The sequence below is a fragment of the Cotesia typhae genome, unplaced genomic scaffold (assembly GCF_013202065.1).
Source record: "Cotesia typhae breed Kobodo isofemale line unplaced genomic scaffold, CoteBio_Ctyphae scaffold_91, whole genome shotgun sequence".
In the NCBI taxonomy this organism is placed as follows: domain Eukaryota; kingdom Metazoa; phylum Arthropoda; class Insecta; order Hymenoptera; family Braconidae; genus Cotesia; species Cotesia typhae.
Genome location: NW_027423781.1, coordinates 3,654,821 through 3,673,514, shown reverse-complemented (window position 1 = coordinate 3,673,514; position 18,694 = coordinate 3,654,821). Strand labels below are relative to the sequence as shown.

The 18,694-nt window shown below is 28.8% G+C and overlaps 1 protein-coding gene across 1 annotated transcript in view; it reads left to right on the top strand.

Annotated features, from left to right (window-relative positions):
• LOC141537517 (uncharacterized) overlaps positions 1-18,694 on the top strand; it is an 81,313-nt gene that overhangs the window by 53,311 nt on the left and 9,308 nt on the right. Inside the window, exon 2 of the mRNA XM_074258549.1 lies at positions 13,378-13,537. Coding sequence (XP_074114650.1) covers positions 13,427-13,537 — 111 coding nt within the window. The 5' untranslated portion in view covers positions 13,378-13,426. The remainder of the gene's footprint in view (positions 1-13,377; positions 13,538-18,694) is intronic.

The window sequence follows — 18,694 nt, the reverse complement described above, 5'->3', positions numbered from 1 at the left end:
TATAAATTTTTCAGAAAATTTGTTAAAATTGTGAAAATCAATTTTTTTTTCATTTTTTTTTATATATTTAAAAATATATATATATATATATATATATATATATATATATATATATATATCAAAATTTTCGAAAAAATGGTGGATTCTTGCAAATAATTACCCAATTTTCCAACTTAAAGATAAAAAAATTTATCAATATCATGAAAATTCGAAATATTGATATTTGTAATTTTTTTTTTGAAATCATTTGTTTTCCCATGTAAAATACAGAAAGAAAAATAATAGAAATCGCTGCACTTATTTCAATAAATTTTAGTAATGACTCAAGGTAAGAATTTTATTATACCCAAAATTAAAAACTTAAAAAATAATACTTTAACTCTTACAAAACTTTTTTTTAATGCGCCGTGAAAGCAAATAATTTGAAAAAAATTTTAAGGCATATATTTTCCGATTTTTGAAAATCAAAATTATTTTATTTATACTATGTACTTTTTATTAACTAAAAAAAAATAAAAGCTAATTATTTTTATACAACGATGATCCAATCTAAGAAGTAACAATCAACGATTTTATCTATATTCTAATAATTTAAAAAATCTTTTAAAAATACGGTCCAGAATTAACTCTAAACTATCATAAGCTCGAGATCAAATTAAACTAAATTATTATTATTATAATTATTAATTAAATTTTATCACAGATTAAGATCAGTTAATCAAAAAAATGAGGCTTAAATAGAGTTACGATAATATCTTGTTCATAATTTATCATTCAATAGCTAATTATAAAATTTCTTTGCACACAATAAACATAGTGCTTTGTCGAAAATAGTTATGCATTAAATACATAAAGTTATAATTTAATTGAAGATCGTAGAGTCTAAGTGACTCTACTACAAATTACGTTCGTTATAATTTAAAGCCTTTTCGTGCATGAAATGAAACAATGCACTCGACAATAAATAAACTTTGTGATTTAATAGAATCATATTGAATTGTGTTAATGGTCTTTTGTTCAGCTGCAACCAACATATGAATTGAAAAAATTTCATTTTATCAATTCATTTGCATTACATCCCTCACTTAAAAAAAAAAAGTTTTTTAATCCAAACCCGGGTGACAATCTTGTCTACTAAGATAATGGTTAAAACTTTTAGTCTACATTCTCGGAATGATTCGAGAAGCATTGTGTTAATAATTGTAATTAAAATTTCGCACCTTATTTTTATCCGAAATTATTATTAAAAATACAAGTTCACAGCACAGCACAATCTAAGTACTCATTTTATGTATAATAAATATATATACATATTTATGTACACATATATGTATATATACATGTATATATATATATATATATATATATTGCCAAAAAGTAGTATCGAGCTAAGGCGGGAGTTTCGCGGTTTCAGAGAGACTGTCACCACCGCGTGGTAGAAAAGCTCCAGTTGTTAATAAACGCCTGCGCAATGAAGGTAGTCCTAGAAATGTGTCTATATACGGTAAGTGAATATGTGGGTGTGTGTGTGGCTCTTTGTGTGTAACTGCAAGTTTACTCTATGCTTTGATATCGTGTCCTGGGAATCCCCAAATAAAATATTTCCAGTCATTTGACTTTGAAGATTTTCTACCAAAGCCATTTTATCTTTATAATCTTGGGGTAGAAATGTATAGATACTTCTGCCTTGCTTATACACATAGATAGATAGATAGATAGATAGATAGATAGATAGATAGAGAGATAGATAGATATACAAGCAGAAGCAGCTCGCGCTGCGGGCAATAAGAAAAAGTAGTCAATAAAAGGATAGCACTCAACCCCAAATCAGACAATTGAAAAAAATTTTAATTTTTGATTTGCTTGAAACTTTTATAGGTTTTATACCAGCTGATGCAAGCTTTTCCTTAAATTTTCAAATATTTCACACACTGAAAGAAAAGTTCATAGTTAAGTGAATTATGCCGTCACAAATATAAAAAAATAATTTTCTGATCTTTTTTTCATAGTTACTCGAATTATGCATTAGTTGAAGTTACTATCGATAAATTGTTATACATTGATAAAAAATTTCTTAGTGTCGAGTAAAAATTTTCGTGTGAAAATTACATCAAATACCGTGTTAAATGTAGGGGGTGTATATTTAATATTTTCACACCGTCAACCGTGTAAATGTATAATTCACGATAATTTTGCGTTCAGGAATTAAATATCGACTCTACACGCTGAAAAGTTGATGGTAATTTACATTTAAATAGATAAACACATCACTCATGAAGGGCACGCAGTAGCCTATAGGATCCGGCCCTTGCTTACCAAAGGATTGGACTGGGTTCGACTCCAGCGTACAGCAATGAATATTTTCAATATTTCAGTGTATTATTATGCTCAGCCCAAAAAAAAAAAAAAAAAACGAGTTCCAATTTCAAAAGTTTACTCCCTACTGCAGTCGCTCATGACCTTAGTAGTTTATGCAACTTTAAAGAATTGAAAAAAAAAAAAAAAAAAATTTCTCATAAATATATATGAAATATTTGTGAAATGTATGAAATATATTTATAATATGTATACAATTGTAATCATTAAAAATCAATTATGGTAATCGTTACCATAAACTTCTCAGCGTGTATATTGTTAAATTATTTACAGTTACATAAATATAATTAAGATAAATAATTATAAAAATATTAAAATGTTCAACAAACTATTTAATATACAAATAATATTAATGTAGTTATTAATCCAGGATAGAAATGAAGTAATTAGACATATTAAATGGTTGATTCTAACTCACTTATAAATTTTTCAAACATAAATTTTTCTCTGTGGTTGGGTTAAACAAAAATTATCAGGTGACTGAAAGGTTGTTATGGACGATGTTTCAGATAGCTTAACTAGAAGAGCCCTTCGTGCGTAACCAAAAGATCTGGGTTTGATCCCCAGTCTGGGCAGTCCGAATTATTTTTTGTTTTCTCAGTTCAAGTTAATCAAGATGACTATTAAGTCCACATTTAACTAAAAATAGTTTAAGTAACTATCTATTGGGGTTCAGTAAAATAAATATTTTTATATTGGCCGGGTGCACGCACATATTCTAGTAAAAAATGAGTGTGTATACATGTATACATTAAGCATGAAAAAAATTATTGAAAATCACACCTAGTGCAACTTTATATAAATCGAGAAATTTATTTTTCAGTCTTGAAATTTTGTCAAAGAATACTGAAAAAGTTTGGAAAATCCAAAAGTGCACGCCTCATAATCTCATTTTTCACAATAAAATTGATTAAAATAAAATATAAAAAGCAAAATAATAAGAAACAGAAAACTCTGCTAGGTATGATTTAGCAGCGCCATAATTCCGAAGTGAGAAAAAAAATACTACAATAAAAAAAATATATAGACAAGTATCAACGCCAAAAACTCTCCGTTACCGCAGGTCGTGTTATAAGAAATTTAGCGGATAAATTTCCTACACGCTATTGTTCCATTAATTATAAGAAAACTTATTAGGTCTCCAGCGAATCCGCAAGGCTGAAAGGCTGAATAAGAGAATTTTGATTGTTGGTAAAATTAAAATTTCATTTCAACTCGTTTACTACTTTTTCCCCTAATAACTTTTGAATGCGATTTATTTTTCAATTTCTGTAAATTTCATGTTTAAGTCCATAAAATTAGCTTTAATTTACATACCTGCATGAATTTCTAACACAAAAATTTCCCATATCATTAATGAAATTTTACTATTGTATTCGTTTTAAATAATTTATGATTTATCGTTTAGTTATTGTTTTATTTGTATATTGTAATTTGTGTAACATTTTTCATCTTTCTATACGATTTAATTTTTTTTTTTTTCATTTACATAAATAACATTAAAAACAGTAGTACATAACAATTTATACAGATGAGAATAGTAGATTACAATCTCAATTTTAGCTTATGCATTTCATGAAACATCACTACTTTCATTGAGTCTTATTTCTGTTCGAGTATGCCCCCTTGATCTTTTCTCTTTCGATCCTGTTTGCCTTATCTTATTCAATATTGAATTTTTGTTTGAAACATGAATTTACAAACATTGTCTATTTTTTATATAATTATTATTATTACTTTATTTTAATTGCATATTTTTTTCAAGAAATTTACTACATTAATTTATTATTATTATTAATTATGGATGAATGTAGCTGTTAATTAAATCTACTTCCATTTCGGCTGCCGAATGGCCTTTTTTTAAAGTTGATTTTATATTATTCAGCAATTTTATATTATAAATTTTATTTTTAATTTAATAAAATCACCAAAATGGCAATTGTTGCTTAACTGCTATAACTACTTTAAATAATTATAATCTCTAATCAAACGTTTTGGAAAACTTCAACATTGGAATTTATTATTATCATTATTTTATGGAAATTGATAGTAATACACAAAAGGCAATAAAAATGCAATTTCAGTATACTTTTGATTGAATAATTTTTTAATGCCAATTATGAGATAATTATTGAAAAACTTACATAAATTGTGATAAAATTAACTTTAAGTTACATTTTTGAAAATTAAATTTTAATATTATAGAACAATTGTTAGCCTCTGAAGGATAATTTGAAGCTGACAGATGAAAATTCAACTGATTTCTTAATTTCCAAAACCTGCCCTTCTAAGATTTGCTCTGGCGTCTGGATCATCTCCACACTGCAGCTGATTGAAATAATTAGTCTCGCACCATTCACTGCAGCAATCCTTATTTTCCTTGCACTAAAACATTAAAAATTTTATTAGTAACTAGCTGTTACCCGTCCGCTTCGCTGGGCATTTTATAGAATTGTATTTTTAGATCAAAATTTGAAATTTAATCAGAGTATTGTTTTGACTTTCACAAATTCCAAATTTCATCGATTTAGCATATACCTTTTATCCATGTAATTATTCCAGCTACTATTCATTGTAACTTTCAATGTGTAATCATTATAATGTTTGTGTGGCTTTTTTTCAAAAATGAATAATAATTGACACGGAGAAAAAAATTTGAAATGAGAATTTGGAGTCTATAGGAGCTATAGTTTGGAAATTAAAAATTTTTAATGTTAACACCCGCCTTCGCAAACCCCTGTGAGATGAGCTATCGTAAAATATGCCGATAGACTTTTTCTAGATCTCTTACAGAAGATTCCTACCGAATTTGGAGTCGACAGGAGCTATAGTTTAAAAACGGGAATTTTTCATTATTAACGCCCCCGCAATCCTCTTTGGGGTAGAATATCGTAAAATTTATTCATAAATTATTTTTTCATCATTTTCAGAAAATTCCTACAAAGTTTGGAGTCTGTAGGGGTTATAGCTTGAAAATTAAAAATTTTGATTGTTAAAACCAACCCCCGCAACCCTCTGTGAGGTGAAATATCGTAAAATTTGTTTATAGATTATTTCTACATCTCTTACAGAAGATTCCTACCAAATTTGGACTCGATAGGAGCTATAGTTTAAAAACGGGAATTTTTCATTGTTAACTCCCCCGCAACCCCCCTTGAGGGTGGAATTTTGTAAAATCCGCTCTTAGCTGACCTCTACTATGTATATATATATATATATATATATATATATATATATATATATATATATATATATATATATATATATATATATATATATATATATATAGTTAGATGTATAGTTAGGAAGTGTTGTTTATCGCTCCGTATAACTTTATTAATTTTGTGATTAATTTCAGTTCATTAATTTTTATTTTTATATCATATCTAGTTAATAATTTTTTGTTTCAAGTTGTGCTATTTATCGTTTCGGTACTTTATTATTTACTGACTTATTTTGCAAGTTAAATTTTGTAACAAGTGTTTTCAGCATTAGCTATAGTGTGTTGGCCTGATAGTTATTTTGTTTTGGAGTTCTGCTATTGCCATCTATACTATGCCGGACAAAGCTCTTAATTGGTGTGGTATTTGCATTCGTTCAATTACCGATGATAACTTTGCCGCTACAAGTGATGTTTGTAAACATTGCTTTCATTTGACATGTGTCAAAGTTAGATGTGCTTTGCATTCAAGATCTGATGTTGTGAAGTTTGTAGCTGATAAGTGTCCGATTTGTCCTGCTGTACAGTCTCAGGTGCAATTTCCATCACAATCTGATGTATTAGAGCAGATTAATGAAAAACTTGGGTTAATTCAGGATATTAGCAAAAAAGTTAATGGTGTTATTGAAAAGTTAGATGACCTTAATGAGATCTGCAAAACTCTACGTAAGGATTATGAGAGCCTGGATAAACGTATTACTGCAGTTGAAGATGCTTCTGCCGCTGCTTCTTCGGAAGTTCGGTCAAATGTAGAGACTGTCAAGCTGTTGCAAGATATTGAAATGCGACAATTATCTTTGGAGACAAAACAGCTTTCCGATCATCTTATTATTTCGGGAATCCCTGAGCTACCTACTGAGAACTTGAGTAGTATTGTGATGAATTTAAGTAGACGCTTAGAGCTACAGGGGCTTGATAACCAACACATTTTGTCTGTGGAGCGACTTGGGAAGAGGAAAATAGGTGTTGCTGGAAATAATTCTTCACATTCCCGGGATATTCTAGTGAAGTGTCAATCCTCGATTATTATTAATAAATTTTTTGAGGCGAAGAAAGTACATCGGGACATTACAGCAGATTTGGTAATTCAAGGTGTTCGTAATTTGCCAGTTTATATTAACAGACGTTACCCTTCTGCTCTTTACAAGTTACGTCAGAACATTATGAAGCAGTTCCCGATGATAAATAAGAAAAATGTCTGGATTTCGCCAGGTTCAGTATGTATTAGATTGTAGGATGGCTCGGATCCGATTAAGTTACTACCCTCAATGGATTTAAAAAATATACCGGGTTTAAGCCAATAACGTCGTGTCGTTGACTCTCAGCAGTGTATTAATAACTATAGTTCCTCAGTTACTTTAAAAATTTGTCATTTAAATGCGCAATCATTAGTTCCTCACATTGATGAATTCCGTGAATATCTTCGACCACTGGATTTTTGATATTATTGCTGTTTCAGAATCGTGGCTTTCATCAAGTGTTGTAAATCTGCAAATCTTATGATTTATATATTGTTCCATTTACTGCCACACATCATACAGCAACATCTCATACGTCGATTGATCACTGTATAGTTAGTAATATTAATAATATTGTTTCAACGTTTCAATCTGATGTGCCTTTTCTTTCCGGACACGATATTATTAGTGTTACATCAAATTACAGTGTACCAAAGCATTCTCTGATAACATTTCGCTGCCGTAATTGGAATCTCCTAAGTAATGAGTCTATTGTTGAAAGACTTAATGGTTTTTTGCTGGAGTTCAATAGTGTATCTCATGATAGTGTATACACTATCAATATGATAGTGTATCTCATTTAAATAATAATGTATTAAACATTATTGACTCTATTGATGTATGAATGCTAGGATTATTTGTATTATTTGTATAATTAATTAATGTAAGGCCCTTAGGGAGCTTCGGCTTCAGGGTCTAAATTTTTGAATAAATAAATAAATAAATAAATGTATATATATATTGTAACAGGGTAAAATTACCCTTAATCGATAAGTCACCGAATATCGATAATTATTCGACATAGCACTGGCGCGTCTCGATCTTCAGGCCTAAAGGGAGAATAGGAGGGGGTGAGTTTGGGTTAAAATAGGTGAGCCGTGCAGCGGAACAGGGAGAAGTAGTGTGACCGCCAGACTGAGTGCCACGGAAATCAAAAAGGACCGTTCCCGAGAGTTGTGACGAGACGAAGGAAGCCAACTACAACTAGGACTTCATCCTCAACGAGTGAGTTAGATCATCGTTTTGTTCGTCAAGATGTCAATTATTGCTCTGTGGGAAGGAAGTGGACCGCGGTTTATCCAATACCCAGTTACTTCTCCTAATTATTTATCAATTGGATCGTTAATCGACGAAAATTTTATTCAATAATTAAATCGTAGAACATTTGCTAGTTTTTGGATTGAGTGATTTTCATGGGGGTTTATACCCGGGGATCGCTCGATCGACCTTGCGGGGGAAGTTTTAATATCTAAAAGTTTTCAATCAATTAACTAACATCTAAGAAAATTCATTAAATTAATTTTTCAATAATTAACTGAGTAAAATTGATTGATCTTTGTCATTGAGAAAAATAGATAAAATTTTTTGTTCGTGAAATTTTCGTCAAGCGTCAGTTTTGTGTCGCATAAATTCCAATACCCAAGGTCAAGCAAGACTTGACTAGCGAATGTTCTAGCAAACAAATTTGACTATTTCGACTCGTGTCAAATTTTTATAAGTTATAAGACGAGTAGAACGCTAGTGATAATGTTTTATATCACGAATTAATTATTAAGAATTCTATATTGAGAATTAATTATCGAGGATAATATAGAGTGGAAAATTATTGAGAATATTATATTATAAAATTATTCCGTCAAGTGTGAATTTAATAATTTTGGGATTAAGTCTGTGAAGTAGTCAAATTGAAATTACTGAAACTTGATAATTATCGGCGTGGACATTAAGTCCTAGGAATTAGTTAATTGAGTTAGAATTGTCATAGTAAAAGTTTAATCAGAATTAGTTAATTAAACTTATGTTAATAATTTTGAAGTGATTGTAAAGGTTTATGTTGTGATTAAGTTAATTCAAGGCATTAAGCCTCTGGTTCTATAGGGATTAGTTCGAGGTTAATTGAAATTGATAGTTGAATTGGAATTATTGTTTTTACCAAATACTAATGATTGAATAATTTGGAAAAATATTGTAATTAAATTAAAATTATAAAACTAATTAAGCGAAGTGTGGGTTATGTGTGTGAAGAATTGTATGGGTTATGCATGATAGAGAGTGTTAATAGTGTTAAGTGCGGTAGTCCTGTGGACTTAGTTTTAAGTTAAGAGTGTGTAAAGTTAGTTCGTTTTGGTAGTCCGGTGGACTTGTAATTTTAAGCTTAGTTTTAGGTCAGGTGTGGGAGACCGTTCGTTAGAAAAAGCCCAGTAGTTTTAAGCAGGTGTGGGAGACCGTTCGTTCAAAAAAGCCCATTAGTTTTAGGTCAGGTGTGGGAGACCGTTCGTTAAGAAAAGCCCATCTAGTTTTAAGCAGGTGTGGAAGACCGTTCGTTCAAAAAAGCCCGTCTAGTCATCGTATCGTCGTTGGAAGGTTCGTTGTAAATATCGTCTTATTTCGCAGTTGTTCTCCGCTTCGTTAGATTATAAGTGTGTGAGTGAGCGCTTAAATTTGTTAAGTTTGTTAAATTTTTATTGTTAATAAATATCGATATATTGTTAATTAAGATTTCATTATTCAACAGCACCTTTCTCCACTCTCTCTACCCTAAGATAAGTTTTCTCAGCTCTGGACCGGTTCCAGGAACCGTGATTAAAAATCCTGGTGGCGCCCTGATAATTTTTATTGTTATTAGTTTTGTTTAGTTAATTATAAAATTGATTAGGGGCCAACCTGAGCAGGTAAAACTGTTACAATATATATATATATATATATATATATAGATTATTACAACTAACCATAAATTTAAGATCACAAATTATTGTAAAATTTAATAAAAATAAAATGACTTACTGGATCCTATCTATTACCACAAGCATTGACTCAAAAAGCCGCCATGCCGATCAAAAGTAAAACCAATATCAATTTTGACATTTTTTGCTACTTTTTAATTAAAAAAAAAATCTTACAAATTAATTAATCGCTTGATAAATTTAAAAGAACTTATAGCTCTGGAATCAATTTTACGAGTGAAGTTTTGTGCTACTGCTCGGCCTATTTAAACCCATCACAATCTTGTAGGTGTGAAATATATATCATATATATTTGACTAGTGTTGCTACGTTAACCTTGGTAAATTGTTGTTTAGAATAATTGTTTTAGAATTTCCCTCCTCCATTACGATAAATAACTATCGAAAAATGTATTACATTATTTTGTTCGCTTAAAATTGATAAAAATATTCCTTTGTCCGTAATTGTTTTTTTTTCCTATAAAATAATTTTTTATGCAAAATTAAATATTTCAAATAATTATAATCCCGAATTTAATAATATTATTAAGAATAATAAAGGACACACGGAACTTTTCGCTTCGAGCTGCTCTAGCGCCCAAGTGTACTCTAACCCAACCGGAAATTTATTTTTCCGCTACTATTTTCGATCAAATTCCAAATTAATTTAATAAATTATTAATATCAAAGTCGATTGTTCTATTATTTTACAAATTTATTAATTAATTTAAATTTAATTAATTTAATTAAATTAACGTATCACGAGTCAGTCTTATCAATATCATTGGAGCGTTATTTCGAAGTAATTCTTTTGCGATGTCAACTAATTTTTTATCAGTACTTCAAAACAATGATATATTGTTTTCCTTAACCCGTTCGAGTATTTTTCCTTAGTTAAATGTTTACTTCTTTTTTATTAAGAAAAAAAATTATTTTATCCTGGGTATAGGACATCTTTTTATTAGATTTAGATTTAGATTTATTCAAATATGCTAAAGCCTACCCGGGAAAAAATGATCAGACCTGATCAGACATGAACAGGCATGAGTCTTCAGCCCTGATCAGACATGAAAAATGACCATGCCTGATCAGGCATGAATTGACCTGATCAGGCCTGATCAGACATGGTCAGGTCTGAAAACCCATTACTATTTTTAATTAATTATTTTGCTTAATTTTATGGTTGTAGTACTTGATAGAGTCGTACGCAATTCTCTATAATAAAATAAAATAAAAAAAAAAATAATTACATATTATTGTAAGGATGTAACACCAGCGGTCAACCATCCAACTACCAACCATGCTCAATGCTGTTTAACTCTGGTGTTATCCGTTTGCCTTGAATTTCCCGCCTGCTGTGCTGCTATATTAGATGTAACAATTCTATGAAGTACATAGAGTATCGAATAAGTTTATGATAAATATAATGTTAAAATTGGTTTTATAATATATTTTGATAGTCCTAATTTATTTATGTAACCGAATCTCATTATAATATCACATTTATTTAAATAATATAATAAGTAATGATTTTCATATTAGGCAGGAGCAGAGCAGACCATAACATCCCATAGAAAATGTAATAAATTTTTTATTTCAAAATTATTTAAATAAACGTAATGTTAAAAATAATTTTGCACTTTTTGTGATGACCAAAAATTTTTTTTCGTCAAAGAAAAAATTTTTATCATATCTCTGACTATAGTCAGAGAGGAACAGTCATAAACAGGCATGGTCAGACATGAATAGACATGAACAGGTATGAACAGGCCTGAGCGTATTTAACACTTCAGACATGAACAGGCATGGACAGGTCTGATCAGGCATGGAGAGGTCTGATCAGGCATGGACAGGCCTGAACGTATTTAACACTTTAGACATGAACAGACATGAGCAGGCATGGATAGGTCTGGTCAGGCATGGACAGGCCTGATCAGGCCTGAGCGTATTTAGTACTCCAGATATGAGCAGGCATGAACAGAACTGATCAGGCATGATCATGTATAACTTCAGGCCTGGTCATACATGAACAGGCATGATCAGGTCTAATTTCAGGCCTGATCATACATGAACAGGCATGGTCAGGTCTGATCATTTTTTCCCGGGTAGGCCTGATAGCAAGTTATAAAATATTCTTACATGTTGATCATAAATGTACAGGGAATGACAATTTTATAAATTTATGATGTATTAGAGTAGAAAAATATAACATAATTTGCACAATGGGTAATAAATTGACAATGTAGTTTTTTGGAGTAAACAAGAGAAAATACAATAACAATATTTGATTGGATGAATGTATTGATTTAACTGATAAAGGACTTTAGCTATAGATACCGAGAATAAATAAATAATCGAATATTTTGTTTTTAAAAAATTTTAGATATGAAAAGTTTATTAAGTCCACTGGTAATTCCTCCCATAGACCTGTATTGCTATTACAACAAACAAAAGTTCATAGAGCGTTGAAAAGAAATTTGGTAGTCTTCTGAAGGAAACATAATTCTTCTTGGCTGCAACTCTCTCTGAACGTTGAATCGTCAGATCTTCATTAAATAATTCTCGCAAATAAAAGGGCTTATCAATATTTAATAACTTATAAATAAAGCAAGAAGTGTAATAAATACGCCGACTCTTCACAGATAGCTAACGTAATTTACGTTTGTACGGAGTGATAAGTTCATTTTTTTTCAGACTATAAATGAAACGAATATACGAATTTACAGCACGTTGAAGTTATATATCGTTATCATAAGTAGAATGTGAGATGACAATTGTACAATAATCAATAATAGGTAATATAGTTGCTGCACAGAAAAAAAGGTTCACTTGAGCCAAGAAAATATTTTTCTTCCTAATTATTTTCTTGAGCGAAAACAAATTTTTTTTTTGACCGAAGAAAGTTCACTTATTCCAACAAATTAATTCCCTTGCTTTAAGAAATACGTATCTTGATCCAAGAAAATTTATTTAAGTCAAGAAACTTTTCTTGTTTTGAGAAAATTCAGCCTCTTGCTCCAAAAAATTAAATATCTCGATAGAAGTAACTTTTCATTAATATTTTTATTGATTAACATGTCAAATGAGAAGATCAAATGATATTGAATCATTTTTTTTTTCATTTAATATGTATAATTTCACGCTAAAATAATATAAAATGGGCATCAAATATTCAAGAGAAAAATTTTCTCAAGGTGAGAAAATTTTTTTCTTAGCTGAAGTAGGTGACGCTGCTTCCCTAAAATGTCTAAAAATCTTGATCAAATATAAAAATTTATTGTATCAAATATTTATGATAATTTGAATTAAGAAAAAATTACTTCCAGCAAGAATAGAATTTAAAGAAAAATTTTTACTTCGGCCAGCACAACTTCGGTCTTCCTTCAGGTACCCAAAAATTTTTTTGAGCTAAGAATTTTGTTCTCCAGTGAAGAACTTTTTCTTTCTGTGTTAAAGTACAAGTTATTACGTCATTACTGGTAAATAAATTACTAAATGTTACAAATTACAAATTACCTTTTGGATCTCGACGCTGATGGTAAAAGACGTGAACTTGGTTATAAATAATTTATAATTTGCAGGAATTATCAGGAGTTGTGAATCTTGTAAACATTGTTAAGAGTAGATTAGTAAACTTGTAAATTTATAAATTTTTAAATTGTTATGTTCTTAATTACTTATGAAGTAAATTAATATTAATTATGTATGCATGTAAATATATTTCCATTGTTTTGTATTTTTGCCATTCGGCTCTGGCCTTGGCATAAAATAAATAAATAAATAAAATTTTTAATTTTTAGAACTTTTTTTAAATATTTCAGAGTCTTGAAACTTCAATCTATTAAATATTCAATCAAATCAATTAAGACGATGGGATCACTTGTTTACCTAGCGACGAAGATAGCAGCAGAAAGTCCTGATAGTAAAGAAAACTGTGAAGAACAACAACCGAACGAGAGTAAAAAAATTCTCTTAGTGAAAGTATGTGCTTATTCAATTACGTCATTGTTACATTAAACAAAAACGCTCTTTAGCATCTATATTTTCTCATTATTAGCTTTATTCTTTGTTAAATAATAAACAATGCGTCCATTAAAATTAGATGATTTTCAAAAGGAAGAGTGCTAGAAAAATTTTAAATTAATTGTTCCATGACATTAGTGATTTGTAAAGACATTATTGTATCATTACACACTGTTTACAATTTACAGAAGTGAGTAAATTAATAGATTACCTCATATAGACTGACCATATTCCAATTCAGCAGATTTTCGCGATCTAATCTGTCCATGAAACTCATACAGTTCATGTTATATAACTGGTAGGAGTTCGTATTGACTTAATTTAAGCGCAGTAGAGCAGATTTGAGTTGACGGTGCAACCTTTCAATAAGTCCGTTTGTTTAAGCTCTTTCGGTTGGTTTGCCGTAATATAATACGGTATTTAATTATTTAATTCAATAATAAAACAACAACAAATAAAAATGCTTCAGCTTTAGTAGTTCGTTAGTTTTTTTACACTGTGAATGTAAATACTAAAAAAAAGTAAACTGTAAAATTCACTCGGATTCTTGTTAATTTTTATGGTTTCAAAAAGTAAAGCGGACATCGGGGTGGCAAAAATATAAATATTACAGAACTTAATGTAGAAAGTTTAAAAGCCACAATTTATAATTTAATATCGAAAATAAGTGATTAGTAGCTGTCACTATAGTAAATAACGTCTCCCTCATCTTAAAAAATTACAGTTTCACACAGTAAAAATTGCCGTTTCAATAAATAATCCATACTATAAGGAGAAGAGAAACTCAGATGAGGAGAGGGGGGTCTCACTCTGGAAGAATTTAACATTTGGAACAGTAAAAATTCTACTCTAAAAATATATATGTTTTACCAGTCCAAGCAAGTCAATAATTATAGTTTGATTTTTAGCGTTGCGTTCAAAATTTACCATTTTACTTTGCAAATATTAACGTGGCTTGTATTAAAAATTTAGTAATTGTATTTTATACTTTTTACATATCCTGCGATCATTTTTTAGGTACGAAATGATAAATATCTATGTAAAAATTCTTAATTAATGTATTTGAACATTTTCGACGTTCACATAGCAAATATTACTGTTTGAAGTAGTATTTTCTTCGGCGCCGTAACAAAAAAACCTTAGACAAAATAATCGCGGACAAAATAACCATGGACAAAATTTCCAGAAGATAAGATTCTATAATTAATCTTTGAAAAACCATGTTAAAAGGGCGCAACACGATTACAATATGGTTTTATTAACAAATTCTGTCTGTTTGGTATCAATTGTCGGGGATATTTTGTCCAGGGATATTTTGTCGTGGAACCGTTTTTGTGTGTGTTTATTCCAAAATAGGCCATTAAACGAAGCTTGTTATTTATATGAGACATTTTTTCATGGATTTTGTGTGTGTGTTGATGCGAAAATATTTTGACTATAATATTTTGTCATCTGGTTATTTTATTATTTGGTTATTCTGTTACATGGTCAAAATGTCGTTCGGTTATTTTGTCCACAGTTTATTTATTTTCGGGTATTTTGTCATTGGGTTATTTTATCCGCGGTTATTTTGTCGTCCAGTTATTTTGTCGCGGTTATTTTGTCGCGGTTATTTTGTCCGCGGTTATCTAGTCACAGCACCATTTTCTTTCATGTAAAGAATAAATTGTAGCATTTAAATAATAATTATTACATAGTGATTAAAAAAATCATGATTTTAATGTAAGAAATGGTAATTTTTAGCAGTTGATCATTACTTATTTTAAATCGACTGTTATGTATTACAGTTTACTTTTTTTCCGTGTGGTTTTTCATTCAAAAAATCACGATAAATATTAGTTTTTATATAATTTTGTACTACTGAATTTATATTTTCGTCATCTTGTGCAAAAAAATTATTTCCTTTCTGCTTAATAGAGTAGAAATTCAAACTTTAAAAAAACTTATTTGAAGACATCCAATTGTTGTGCTTCAAAAATTTCTTGTCTTGAATTTCATCATCTTTCCGTAAAGAACCAATATCTCCAACCGATAATTACTACCGAATGACTTGAGGGTATATTATCTTCGATCGATACAATTAAATTTTGCATCCAAGGAAAATTCTCGATAGCTAATAAGCAATTTAGTTGATTTTAATCACTTTATAATTTTAGATTAAAAACTGGATTCTTTGTTTAAAATAGAAAAAAAAATTGAACGAGTAGGGTAAATGGAGCAAATATTGACCAGGTAGCATAACAACTTGATTTAAAAAATTTAGCAATTTAGTTTTATGTTCAGTACGTAATTATTAATTTTCAATTATATTTCAAACAAAAATGCACATAATTAAAATAAAAAAAAAAATAGTATATTACATAGTATGTAATATACGATTGAAATCATTTATTTAATCCATACAAAGTCTTACATCTGTATATTAGATATATTAGTCAACTCAAATAATTTCGAATTGTTTCAAATTGTTTTTAATCATTTAATCATCGAGATTTTTTAAACAGGGTCATAAACTCTTCCAATAAATTTACAGATAATATATATTTATTTTCATTTTATCCAAATTGGTCAATATTTGCAGCTTTGACCCTACACAACTTTATAATTTCCAGAAAAATCAATTTTTTTTTTCGGCGCACTAAATTGTCAATATTTGTGATATAATTTTATAATAATAAAATCTCAATATAAAAAGCAATAATATGACATTTAGGATAAAGACTTTTAATAGAATAAGTAATCTTTATAAACATCGAAAACTTATAATTTTCACTATTAAACAACTGATAAGATAGTATAACAAGATTATTTATTAGGTAATCACGGAACTTCATTATACAAACAGAGGCTGAGAGTTGTCATCTTTTATTGATCCGTCTAGAAGTTTCATAAACTCATTATCTTTAGAGCTAAGCTTATTTACTCGTTCATCAAAACTGTGTGATGGATATCAATATTTTTTTAACATAATTAATGATAAGTTTTTAACAATACCAAATGATTGTGAAAAATTATTATTGTTAACTAATTCTCCAATATATAAATTTGTTTCCATAACTTTTCTTAATAAAAATTGCTTGGTAAGTTAAAAAAAATGTGAATATTTGAATATATAATATTTCTATTATCGCATCACTTCTGGCACAAGAAGTTGTAGTAAATTTACATTATACCAATCTGTCGAGTTAACTTCGAGTTTGAATTATGCGCAATTGTATATGAGAGTGTAATTTATTAATTATGATTAAAAAATATGAGCAGAGATTCGTTTTTTCGATTTATTTTTTTGAGTTCTAATAAAGTTGAAGTTTATTAAATTATTTATTATTATTATTCTTTATTTAATTGGCCATGAAGTCGAAGCTTCTTGCGGCCATCTATTAATACAATACAACAATATAATATAATAGTATAGTATACAAAAGATTAGAAATAAATACATTAACAATTAATATAATATTATAATATATTGAATTTTAGGAATAAATAAATTTTAGAATAACTGGCATAGATACGGGGAAAGCCGAGCACGAATGAGAATAATAAGCAAGTTGTACGCGAGTATGAGTGTAATTAGTGACACGTTATCATCTACCGTACACACTTATTTTTGAGCCGCTCAAGTTAACCAATTGTCTTTGCATGAACGTAGAATTATAAATTCAATTAAGCTCTGGTTAATTATGAATTACGACTAATCCTTTGACAATGCTAACGTTAAGAACCATAATTAATGCTTAAGTGAGGCACATTATAACAATATTAGTTTTAATAAATGTCCAAGCGAACAAGATAATTAATCTTGATGGTTATAAGTTATTAGGTAGCTATTTTAATTTTAATTTCAATAATTACCAGAGATTTAACGACCGATTTACGATATCTCATGAACAAATTAACCGATTTCGAGGCTTCTACATTGTAAAAAATTTCGGTGTAAAAGTTGGATCCAGAGACTTTTACACCGCCGTGTAAGAGTGAAATGTCAATGCAAAATTTTCACTCCCGTAAATTTAACACGGTGTAATTTAATTTTTTCACTAAGGTAAAAGCCCCAATTATTGACACTATAAGAGACAAATTTATGATTTCTTTTTTTTAAGCAATCAAATATCAATACCGTTGAATTTTGTTTGTGGTAATGTCTCAAGTAATGTTTTTACTAATCAATTTCTTTTTTTTAAATAATAATCAGAGATTTTTACTAATTAATTTTGAATAATTAAATAGATTATCCCGATACACCAATTATTGACAGGTTAAAAAACTGATTGATCTAATTATTGACATACTTTAGCCCCAATTATTGACACCTATATTGCGCATGCCTCGAATCATATGCTTATTCTTATTTATCGAAACTTATTATTAAGTAATCAATATTATTAAAGTTTATTAATAATAATTTCCATAAATGATTAATTACTTTTAAAAATATAAAAATTAATTTAAAAATAATTTATTGAATCAGAAGAGTTCAAACTCTTACAATAAATTTTTTAGGTTAAAGTAAAAAAAAGGCGTCATAGCGCTATCGACTGGCTGTCAATATGAGATTCAACTTAAAAATTATGAACTAGTTATTGACACCCATTGTTTAAATATTATAAAGCATACAATTAATTTCGATTATTCAATTTTATAAATTTTTCATATATTGTTTATTAAAAAAAAAAAAATCATATAATTAGATGAAGAAATTAATTAGTACTCGGCATTTAAAAAAAATGCTTTTCTAACCAAAGTTGTTAAGAAAATAGACGCTCGTAAGCTGGTTTGATGAACTGGTACTAACTTTATTTTTTTTTAATAATTAATATTTAATATTTTGAACTGACAGTAATTTTTTTCAATTTTTTAGTTAATTAGAATTTAATAAAAATTTATATGATAGTTATTCTTATTACAGATAATTAAATATATTTAAAAATAATTTAGGGTGTCAATATTTAGACCCCTGTCAATAATTGGGGCTTTTACCTTCTTCCGTGTTATTATTTATAACTTTGCAGATTTAATAACTATTACTAGCAACCTTGCAGTCATTATTATCTGACTGCCGAAACTTGTGAACTATAAATAAAAAAAATTTGGCTTTATTAAATGATGACTTTT